The 11,717-nt window shown below is 35.4% G+C and overlaps 2 protein-coding genes across 2 annotated transcripts; one reads left to right on the top strand and one right to left on the bottom strand.

Annotated features, from left to right (window-relative positions):
• Nucleotides 1–1,914: 1,914 nt before the first annotated feature.
• LOC21396848 (N-acylphosphatidylethanolamine synthase) lies at nucleotides 1,915–8,661 on the top strand. Its single transcript, XM_010090174.2, has 4 exons — nucleotides 1,915–2,309; nucleotides 3,164–3,249; nucleotides 6,729–6,866; nucleotides 8,028–8,661. The coding sequence occupies exons 1-4, from the start codon at nucleotides 1,985–1,987 to the stop codon at nucleotides 8,328–8,330; spliced, it is 852 nt and encodes a 283-aa protein (XP_010088476.1). The 5' UTR covers nucleotides 1,915–1,984; the 3' UTR covers nucleotides 8,331–8,661.
• Nucleotides 8,662–9,079: 418 nt separating this feature from the next.
• On the bottom strand, nucleotides 9,080–10,392 carry LOC21396849 (syntaxin-related protein KNOLLE). The gene has a single exon (XM_010090175.2). It carries the CDS (start codon nucleotides 10,167–10,169, stop codon nucleotides 9,234–9,236), a length of 936 nt encoding a protein of 311 aa, XP_010088477.1. The 5' UTR covers nucleotides 10,170–10,392; the 3' UTR covers nucleotides 9,080–9,233.
• Nucleotides 10,393–11,717: the final 1,325 nt, after the last annotated feature.

Below are 11,717 nucleotides of genomic sequence, written 5' to 3' on the forward strand. Positions count from 1 at the left end.
TTTTTTCAATTAGAAAAATTGTAAACCTTCGGGTATAGGAATTATTGTAATTTTAGATTTTAGGGATACCTTAGATTTAGGGAAAGGCATTATGAACCAGGACGAAGACTGGCAATAGCAAGCAGGAAAGTGACAAAACATACGCAAACGTCAAGCCTGTGGTGCGTTCTACCGCACGAATGTTGTGCGCTCATGTGGGTGCACTCGAGATTGTCTTGGTCTTGGGTGCTTGTCATGCGCACACCCGCGATGGTTGCAGGCAACAACGGTGCACACAGTGTGAGCGCTTACGAGCAAACTAAATACTGGTAATGGCATAATAATTAGTTGTCCGATAACATATTTTTCTTTTCAATAATATTAAGGACACCAATTTGAATCTCAATTTTTATGTATAAACTAATGTGATATTTGAGTTATCATTTTTACATTAGTGTACGTCTAAAACATTCTACGGCAATGATAAAATATAGTATTTACCAATAAAAAATAACAACACACGTGTCACAATTTGATATACAAGAATTAATATTGCATTTCGTTTCTCTAGCACTATTCTTTTTCTTTTCTTTTCAAAATAAGGAGACAATTATTAGATTGCATGAGTCTTGAGTACTTTTATCCTTTACTCTTGATTAATACATTTTAATCAATTACTATATTTGTCAAAAAGGTATTAATAATGAGTAAAAAATCTAGAGCCATATACTTCTAAGAGTATCTCTAATGCAATGGTATAATTGATGTGCCAATTGAAAATTTAACATTTGAGTGCAAAAAATACTCTCCAATGCAATATTATTTGTTGTGCCAAATTTTTCATATGTTATACTTTGTAGTAAATTTCTCACCAAGTATAACATATAAGAAATTTAACATTTAATTATTATTGGTTAAAATATTTACTTTTTTCATGTAATCATTGCAACTTTTGCATTTTCTTAAAAATTTTAAACATAAAAGTTTACTTTCACTACTTTAAAAGCTTAATAATTATAGAAAAAAGTAGATTTAGATTTCAAATAGCATTATATATTGGAGCAAAAATACAAATAACATACCATATTACAATTGACATTAGTATTTACATTAGAGATGGTCTAATAATAAATTTAGTAATATTTTCTCTTTTTTTTTTTGAGATATAGAGGCAAATGGTACTTTTTTAAGAATTTTTTTCAATAATAGCTAAAACTTTATGAAATTAGAAAAATGACAGATTCTTTAATTAAATTAGTGACCAATCACTAATTAACTTAGTAGTAAATCATTGTCTGACCGGTCTATCACTGATTAGTCAATAAATTTATCACTGATTAATTCGATATATTTCATTATTAATCAATATTAGTTAATAATTAACCGAATCAGTTAGTATTTAGTCAATTTTAATCAACAAAGTACATGTTTATTAATGATAAATCATTGGTAAATTATAATAATGAATCGATCAATCAATGATTGACTACTGAAAAAAACAGCATTTTGCTAAAATAAAAAAAGTTTAGTTATTTGTTAAAAAATGTGATAAAAAACAACAATTTACGTGATTTCTCTTTTTTCTTTCTTGATATTACATATATAAGTAAAGTTTTCAATTTAATATCGAATTAGAACGACACATATATATATTTTTTAAAAATATATATATTTTAAAATATATATATATATATATATATTAACATCTTTCCTATGCATCATCAAAATCATACACAATAAAAAGTAGGAGTTATTTAATTTGAGAATTCATACCCTAATTTGAATCATAATTCATAATTCGTTATAATATTTTTTTTTATAAAAAATATATATAAATTAAAAATAATTTTAATCTTATGATTCTAATCCATCAACCAAACGTATCCGTAATAATTGCTCTTACAACCTCTGCTTTGCTACCTATTCCCACGCTCCGTTAAAACCCCAAAACCAACCTACTCCTCAAATGGAGAAACGATTTGGTGGATAGTTACCAGTCTCGTCAATGGAGTGGGCGGGGCGGCCCAACCACATTCGAGGGGTTCCGAGGAAGATGGTTTTCATGGTGGCCGGTGGTTTCGCCAAGCTCTTCGCTTCCTTCCTCAACTCCACATCCGTTCAAAATGCCCAAACTCTCATTCGTCTCGTCCGTTCTCGACCTCCCGGCGTTCCTCTCATCACCGTCAGCAATCACATGTCGACCTTGGACGATCCCCTTATGTGGGGATTCAAGGGCTTTCCCTCCATTAATGCCGACCTCGCTCGCTGGGTTTTGGCCGCTGAGGATATCTGCTTCAACAACTCCTTCTACTCTTACATGTTCCGTCTCGGTACGTGCGCAACTTCTTGTGGACAGTCTAGAGTTTTGTGTTTTGTTACATTGATAAGCTCCAAATGCTTGTTTTTTATTTTTCTTTTTTCGGTTTTATTTTTCTTTTTTCTTTTTTCTTTTTTCTTTCCAACCTGGGATTTTTATAGACTTATACTTAGCATTATGATTTTCCGAAAGACAAACATGGTAGTGAATGGAGATTTCTCTTTTGATTCTTTAGATGTTGGGTAAAATCCTGCTACACAATATCATGTTTATGTTATGTAAATACAAGTATTTGTGTCTTCTATTGAACTTGTAAATCTGTTTTCAACTTAAGATGGCAATTATAGATGCTGGAATTAGTTTTCTTTGACACATTGTTTATTGTTTGCTTTTTTCTATTGTAATAATTGTTTGTTGTTACATCTTTTTCTTTCAAATTAGGGGTTTCGTTGGTAAGTAGTGGTAATAGCTAATATGTTGATATGAACTGAGTAAGCTGCATTTCATATGAACAGAATAAAGCAAGTGTATTTTCTACAAAGGAAAAAAAAAAGAACAAAGAATAAAAAAGGGGAAAAAATGGAGGGTGTTAGGTAAACAACCATATACATTATGCCTGTCTCTTGGTCGATTTTAATGGTTGCCTTATTCTGTTTGTTTGCATTTCAGAAAAAGCGTCTTATGGTTTTGGAAGAATTTTGGACACTGCCAACCTGTTTTTGCACTCAACAAATCTTTTTTTTTTGTTTTTGTTTTTTTTCCTAACCGATTATATTTTAATGCTCTCCTCAAATGCTTTTTTGCTTTTTCATTTATCTACTTCTTTTTCAATAATTTAAATCCTGTCTATTACATAAAATTGCGCAGGGAAGTGCATACCTATTACAAGAGGTGGTGGAATTTATCAAGAACACATGAATGAAGCTCTTGCGCGGCTAAATGATGGAGCATGGGTATTTACTTTATTCTTAGATTTCTTAATTTTCTCACGACTTACAGTGTACTCTTTTCTTTAATATGTTAAGTTGCAACTTGGAAAGATTGGTGTTGAGATGTGATATTCCTATCATGTTTCTCTTTGTTGACCAATAGATGGTCTTTGATAGTTTCTTCTTACATTCCTTACAACTAGTCTCTGTTGTTAGATTCTAGTTGTCAGAAACCGGTTTAGCACTTTTGTTGTTGTTTCTTTGAAAGTTGCTTGAGGATTGGCATATGTGTCAGTAACATAGAATCTAGCCATTGTAGTAAGATTTACCGAACATTCTGCACATGCTTCTTTCACATAAAAGGTTACAGCAGCTTTTCTAGGCACAATTTGTAGTTGATGGTTAAATGCAACATGATTGGTGACTGAGGAAGTTCAACTTGATCTGGTGTGAACTTATGCATACATCTAATTAAGTATCTAGGGCGACAACTTTTAAGGACATTGGATTTACACTGCTTGTTATAAGTATTGGAATTCTTCTTATTTTATTGTGGTCTTCTTGGTTTCTTTTATTTTTCCAATCTTTTTCCTTTCTCTTAACATACGAACCTGTGAGAAGTAAGAATGTCATATCACTCATATATTATGCCTGTATTTACTTTTTTCCCCCGATTTAATGTGTTTGTTTGTGTATCATTTTATTTTATTTTTTTGTTACAAATGGTCAGTCTAGTTAGTTTCATTGAAGCTGTTGGGAGCTGTTTCTAATTAACTCTAATGTAAATCTAATGTGAACGGTTACATGTAGAACAAAGGATTTTGGGACCCTAGAATTGATGGTTTAAGGTCAGTGAGTTGGTTTTTGTACGTGAATGATATAGCACCTTGAGAACTGCTAAGTGTAATTTCTTGGAGATTCTTGGCCACTCTTTGCAGTCAACAAGTGCCCCACTTTATATTTCTTTTTCGTTTTCCCCACTTTATATATTTTTTTCGTTTGCCCCACTTTATATTTCTTAAAAAATCCCACTTTATATTTCTTAAAAATATCAAATGTGGAAACAATTATTTATTTGTTTTTTTGTTACAAATACGTTATTCTCCAAATATTTAAGGCGTTGCAAATCAACAGTGTTTTCTTTGATGTCCCTTTTAAATCCCACTCTGGTGTACTTTACGGGCTTTCTAATCCTATAATGGTTATGTCGAGGAAGACTTTAGGGACATTGGTCGCAAACTCGCAATCCCATGTAGTATTTCAAACTACCTGATGTAGGACAGAGTAGGGAAAAAAGAGAGAAGAAGAAGAAAAGGAAGAAGAGAGGAAAGTGAAGAATTAAGGTAGAAGAAGAGGAGAATTTAGAGAAAGAGAAGAACTTTAGAGAGAGGAAAACTGAATATTTGTATTATCAATCAATAAGTTCTGAAAAACAATGAACAATACTAGGCCTATTTATATATAGGCAATTCAAACACTAATAGGAAACTAAATGCAATTAGGAAACCAAATACAAACAGGAAACAAAACATAATAGGAAACTAACTTAAGAAAATATACTAGTTACCAAAAACTAAATATAATAAAGAAAGAAAATAAAATAATATCCTAGTTTCTATATTTGTGCCTGACATTATAACGGAAACTAGTATTGTGATCTCCATCACTACCATTCCTAGCAAAGTATTATGCGGAGTCTTTCCAAAGGCATTGTCTGTTTGTAAGTTGCTTCTTTTTTGTTTTTTTTTTGTTTTTAAAGAAACAGTGGAGCGAGCGCATGTGATGATGCAGGGGTAGGTATTGCAATGAGTAGGAGTTGGGTGAGGATCTGATGATGGGGGTGGGAAAGGTTCGATGGTGTCTAAAGAATCTAAGGGGAGTAAAATGGGAATCTCTAATGAGAAGGAATCTGAAAGTTGGTGGACTTCAGAGTTTCCCAAGCTCTAAAGTGCACAGGCGTTTTAGTTGTGTAGTATTTTTGTAATAGATATGCAAAAGAATGATGTTTTAGAACTCACATCTCTAATAGTTCTAAGAAAATAAAGTGGGACTTGCATCTACCGTTGAAGCTAGCGAGTGTCTTCAACAACTACGCTTAACATTCCTAGGTTTTAAAGATTTGTTTGCTTTAGTTTCTTTGGGACAATCAGGAGGACAGCAAATTGAAGAGTTTGGTGGCTTGGGACATTGTTACGAGGAGCAAGCAAAAGGGTGGTTTGGGGATTGAAAATTTGAAAATGAAGAATGTGGCTCTTCTAGGGAAATAATTGTCGAGATTTCCCTTGGAACAGAATTCATTGTGGGCTAGAGTGATAAGAAGTATGGACTGCAATCTAATGGCTTGGATTCGAACTTAGTGACTAGAGGATCATTTAGAATTCCGTGGAAATTTATCTCTCAGGGGCTGAATTCTTTTCTTCAAAATGTCAAACTGAAAGTGGGAAATTGGACCAAAATCTTATTCTAGAAAGATAAATGGTGTGATAATGAATCCTTGGAGCTTTTATTGCCTCAACTCTTTAGACTTTCTGACTTTCCAAATGCTTTCATTTATGATATTGTGTGATTGTCTAGTAACGACGAGTCAAATTGGATACTTGGTTTTAGGAGAGGCCTCAATGATAGAGAGGTAGAGGATTTGCAATTTCTACTTCAAATTCTCAACTCCGTTTTATTTAGCTCATCTTCTCTTGATTGTAGAGTATGGTTGTATGATCCTTTAGGTTTTTCTTGTTGATGCTTTTTGAGTTACTTAGTGGACAGAAATGACATTCCGAATTTTGAACCGTTTAAATTCATTTGGAAGTCTTGTGTCCTCCATAGAATTAAAGTTTTTGCTTGGTTGGTCTTTCATGGGAAACTTAATACTTGTGATAGGCTGCAGAAGAGAAACCTTCATCATGCTTTCCCCGTCTTGGTGTGTCTCTGCAGGGATAATGAAGAAACCATTGATCACATACTGTTACATTGTAGGGTGTCCAGATCACTTTGGAACAAATTAAGTTTGGAGGCCGGTTTTAGTTGGGCAATTCCAGCGAAGTGTAGTTCTTTGATGGTTGAGAGAGCAGTGGGCTTTGGACCTAACAAGATGGCCAGAATGGAATAGTATGGTGCTTTTGATTCTATAGGCTCTGTGGATGTAAAGAAACGCCAGAATTTTTGAGGAAAAGGAGATGGAGCCAATTGATATTTTTGAGAAGGCAAAGTTCGATAAAGCTTTTAAAGGATTTCCATTTTCTTTGGTCATTTTAAATTGGAAAGATGTAATAGGGAATTGATTTGAGTTATTTTTGGTGTTTCCTTTTATATCTTGGTCAGATCTTTTTTCACATTTGGCCATTTTTGCATCTTATGGATTTGACGATACCTTATCCTCTGCCCCTGTTATTGATTTTATCAATAAAGTTTTTCTTATCAAAAAGAAAATTTGTTTGCTTTAGTGAAATTATATATTTCATAGAAATGGAAAAAAAAAAAAAAATTCTTAAGGTTTTATTTGGCAGCTGCATACATTTCCAGAAGGAAAAGTTTTGCAGGAAGATGCCCCCATCCGAAGACTGAAATGGGGAACCGCCAGCCTTATTGTTCGATCACCAGTAACCCCAATGGTTTTGCCAATTGTTCATCACGGGTTTGAGCAGGTAATATCTATTGCTTCCCTTTATCGCTCTTTTAACATCTATGCATAGCGAGTAGGACACTCTTTTTCTTATGTTTATTGTCTAGACTCCAAATATCTTTTGCGCATGTCATATTAGAACTTTGAAGGGTGAACGTTTATATATATCTAGACAACTTACCTTTTCTCTTAGATGCTGGGCACCATATCTGTAGAATCCCTTATTGTTTATTCTATTTATCAGGGCTTGGTCGTTCTAAAGCCAGGTGTTTCCAGGCCGCCTTAGGACGGTGGCCTTCACTTTTTTCACTGTTTGGAGCTGAAATTAATATAAAGGCCCAAGTCCTAACTCATATCAGCCAAAAGCAGTCCAATAAAAAACAAAAACGTAGATAATTCTGGAAGAATAACGTTGCTATGACCAAGAGGCAAGGGTGCAGAGTTAAAACAAACCCCTAGATTGCTAAAAATAAGAGGGAGAAAAGAAAAATGAAGAATACTTTTTTTTAGATTTAATAACTTTTGTTGAGTGTTAATATAACTTTTTATGATGTTAAGTATGATTTATAACTTTTACTTTAAATTGCTTGATTTTCCATATTTTGAATTATTTTATGGTTTATTTTGAGGCTTACACTTCGTCTCACAAAGACAAAATGTCTCAGTATCCAATTGCGCAATTTTAAACCCTGTCCCGCAGTGCATGCACTTAGAAATTTTGAAATGGTACGAGACCTCAAGATTATGCATCTCGTAGAGATGCACACAGGACACAGGAAAGGAAACTCTGATAGGTCCTCCAATTTACCTGGAATCAACATTAGACTCCTTGTCCCCCCAAAAAAAAAAAAAAAAAGTCCTTTGTTCTTGTACAATTATCCCATAACATCACTAATATCTCCAATATAATTGCTGATAATTGCATAATTTGAACTGTATTGCATCTTTTAACTTTGAGCACTATATTTCTAATATAATTGACTGTTCTTCTTTGAAATAACGCCAAAGAATTGACGCATTAACCTCTCTTCCTGACCTCAATTTTCTTCTTGGGCCTTATAAGAAGCAGATATTTCAGATTTCTGTGTTGCGTTAAATAATTGCAAAAGCACGATCTACTTGATCTTCTTTGGCATATTTTTTCATCATCAGTTCACTTCTCATTTTCTCTTAAAATTTCCAGGTGATGCCTGAGAATTTCATGTTTGGTAGAAGACCTCCAGTTCCGTTGGTTAACAAGAAGATAAGCATAACTATTGGCGAGCCAATAGAATTTGACCTTCCGAAAATGCGGCAAACGGCAATTTCTCTTTCTCATAATTTTTCACTTCCATTATTGGGATGGCCAAGCACTAGTGGTTTGGATGAGGCAGCACAAAGATGTCTCTACTCTGCAATCTCAGAGAAAATCCGAACTGCCATGGAAAGCTTACGGACCTTGGGAAAAAAACAAAAGGTTTTAACTCCAAATTGCTTCCAACAATAGGCAAGACATCGTCCTTTCGAAAGTATGGAATGAGAAATACTTGCTCGAGGACCGAAAACTTGATCAAAAAGTTGCTTCAGTCTGAACAAGTGACATGATCGTCTGGTTTAATTTGCTGAAATCATTTTTTCCTCCAACATGAACCTGAGCCAATCTTGAATCTTGATAGAAAGAAATCTTCGTTCGTTTTCTTATTTTTTTATTTTTTATTATAACCAGATATCATCAATGTATTTCTGTTGGGGGACCTTTGACTATTGAAATATTCCATGAATTGATTACAAGGACGTTTTTCCTTGCTACAATCAGCATGAGAATCGAGTCTAATGTTCTTCAAGACAGCGAAGCCATAGACTATTTAGCCATAAAATGGTTTCAAATAACTGGAAAAACTTGTCTTTCCACAAAATTTAAAAAGTGACTGGAAGGAAGGACTCTTTTAAATGACAAATTAGGAAGTTCAATTTTCTTTTTTTTTTTTTTTTTTAACTTTTAAGAATGTGGAAATCTCTACCTGTTTGGCTTGACATTTGGCCAAGCAGACTATCTTCAATGTGTTATGGATGCATAACTAGAGAAGAGAAACGAAACTGATTGATTGCCAGCATATAAAATGCCCAGCTAAACACCTCGGTAAAACCAATTGCGGCAAAGATAAAAGATATGAAAGAGAGGGAATCATCCTAGAATTACTACACAAATTTGCTTGCTCCGAAGTAGTATTTTGTTAAATTTCCAACAATAAGAGATGGTGAATAAGCAAATTACCATTTAACCAACCCATGAAACGCCAATGTAAAAAACAACATCCATCCTCAACCAAACAAGTTGAGATCAAAACAAATATGGAAAAAGAATTAACACCACAACCATACATATAGCAAGTAAAGTAAAGATTCTGTCTCAAGAATCAGTGAAGCTTGTAGCAATGGGAATGACAATGACAAGAATTATGATCAAGAGAAGAATAATCCCAATACACATCCACTTTCTGCTTCCCTTCTGGTGTTCCTTGGCACTCTTGAGCTGCTTACTCCCACCCTTGACATACTGAGCAGCATTCATCACATGATGCTCAATGTCATCCATCTGCTCCCCCTGCGCCTCCACCATCACCGCCATGTCCAAGAACACCTGGTGGAGCTCGAGAAGGCTCCGCTCGATCTCCCGCGCCGCCCCGTGCCGGTCCTGAATCTCCACCACCGTCTCCATCACCTTTCCCCTCCCGTGCTCCCTCACCGCCCTCTCCAAAAACTCCTCCCCACCGTCCGCGATGATCTTCTCAATCACCGCCTCGTTGGGGCTCTCCCCCGTCACCGTGTAGTACCTCCGTCCCACCGTCTCCTTGTACTCCGCCATCATCCTCTGCCGCAGCCCCTGGAACTCCATCATCAGCTCCTTCAGCTTCTTCCTCAGCCCGTTGGTGACTGCAATTCGGGTGCGGTAAATCGGGGTCCCTTCTTTCTGGCCGGAGAGCCGCTTGTTGGCGGCATTGGCCCGGTCCATCTCCTCGAGCTGCGATCGGATGGCCCGGGCCTTTTTGAGGACTGCCACTATGTCGGCGTTGATCTGGGCCCGGAGGGATTTCAGGGCGTCGGACTTGTGTTGGGACTTGGATTCCTCATTGGCTTGCTGGAGCTTTCCGAGGATTTCGCGGAGGGAGGCCATTTCTTGCTTCACCTTCTCGGCTTCTTCAAGGAAGAGACCCAGATCGGTGTCCATGTGGGTTGCGGCAGAGGACGACATTTCGAGGTTTCCGGCTTCCAAATCGAGGTCTTTCATCGCGGCTTTCTTGAGGTCTACGTAATTGGTGAAGGATTTCGTCATGAGATCGTTCATTTTTGTTTTTTTCGTTGTGGGTTTTTCCTAATTGGGGATTTGGAGAAGTGGGTTTTTGGATGTGGAAATTTTCAGTCAGAAGAAGAAGAAGAAGAAGGAGAAGATGAGTTGCCTTTTGTTTTCAGATGAATTGCAACAAATGAGCTGAGATGATGACCTGTTTTATTCCAAGGGATTATTAACGGCTATGAGTCGGAATATAGCCGTTGTTCCTTCTTTCTCCCCAACGGATATATTTTGAAATGGACGTTGGTTTCTTTTCATCAATTTTTTATTTAAGAAAGAAGAAAAAAATTTCGGGAGAGCTTCGGGACCCTCGGCAAAGCGCTTTATTTTTGTTTTGCTTATATTTTTGTTTTTTGTTTTTTTTTCTGTTTTGATTTTCTTTGAATGAAAAGTACTCATTGGATTTTGCTTTAAAAAAAAAGAGAGAGTTTTTCAGTCAAAATCACTTTTTTTCGTCTTACTAGAAAGCTCCCAAAAAACATTAGTAAAAGGCCAAAGTTTTGCATTCTTTTGGAAGACAAAGAAAAAAAAAAGAAACTGACTAAAATTATTTTATATCTACTTCCTAATAAATCATTCGGTATTTTATTTAAGAGAGAAAAAAAAAAAAAATCGGCAGAGCTTCGGGATCCTCGGCGATGCCCTTTATTTTTGTTTTGCTTATATTTTTGTTTTTCTTTGAATGAAAAGTACTCATTGGATTTTGCTTTAAAAAAAAGAGTTTCTCAGTTTTTAACTCTTAAATTAAGGAGATGTTTGGTTCATAGATTAGAATTATTTTTTATTTACGTGTATTTTTTATGAGAGAAAACACTGTAGCGAACCATGAATCATGATTCAAATCATGGTTTGAATCCTCCAACCAAACATCCCCTAGGGTGACAATTCGTGTTGACGGGTCGTGTTCATGTCATGTTGACCCTCCTTAATTGACACGAATAGGTATGACACGAACAAGATCCGTTTATTAATCATGTCGAAATACAAAATCTAAACACGACCTGTATATTGGCGGGTTGACACGACATATCACGAATAACCCGTTTATTAAACAGGTCATAAACGTGGCGTATCAACCCGTTGATTACCTGTCAACCCGTTTCTAAAATGGGTGATAAATGAGTCGTGTTAACCTATTTCTGAACCTATTTTTGAACATGTTTATAAAATAGCTGATAAATGGGTCGTGTTAACCTATTTCTGAACATATTTTTGAACATGTTTATAAAATGGGTAATATAAACGGGTTGTGTATTCGTGTTACCCAAATATGAAACGTTTAATAAACAAGTTATGACGGATCAATTACGGGTTGGCGGGTCAACTTGAAAATGACACGTTATTTAATCGTGTTTCATGGGTTCGACCTGATTTTGACCCGTACCTATTTATGATAAACCCAAACCCGCTAATTTCGTGCAGGTTTCGAGTCGTGTCGCTACCCGAATTGCCAGCCCTATCTTAAATCAAGTTAAAATTACATGAGATTGAAAAATTATATAAAATAAATAGTTTTAATACATATCTAACGGCTAAAAATAA

The sequence above is a fragment of the Morus notabilis genome, unplaced genomic scaffold (genome assembly GCF_000414095.1).
Source record: "Morus notabilis unplaced genomic scaffold, ASM41409v2 Scaffold1, whole genome shotgun sequence".
In the NCBI taxonomy this organism is placed as follows: domain Eukaryota; kingdom Viridiplantae; phylum Streptophyta; class Magnoliopsida; order Rosales; family Moraceae; genus Morus; species Morus notabilis.

What these genes read in the sequence shown, in the direction of transcription:
- LOC21396848 (XM_010090174.2), top strand. Translation starts at nt 1,985, where the DNA reads ATGGAGTGGGCGGGGCGGCCCAACCACATTCGAGGGGTTCCGAGGAAG. An exon ending in GGCTAAATGATGGAGCATGG is followed by an intron (nt 3,250 to 6,728) that starts GTATTTACTTTA and finishes TTTATTTGGCAG; the next exon opens with CTGCATACATTTCCAGAAGG. An exon ending in TTCATCACGGGTTTGAGCAG is followed by an intron (nt 6,867 to 8,027) that starts GTAATATCTATT and finishes TAAAATTTCCAG; the next exon opens with GTGATGCCTGAGAATTTCAT.
- LOC21396849 (XM_010090175.2), bottom strand. Translation starts at nt 10,169, where the DNA reads ATGAACGATCTCATGACGAAATCCTTCACCAATTACGTAGACCTCAAG.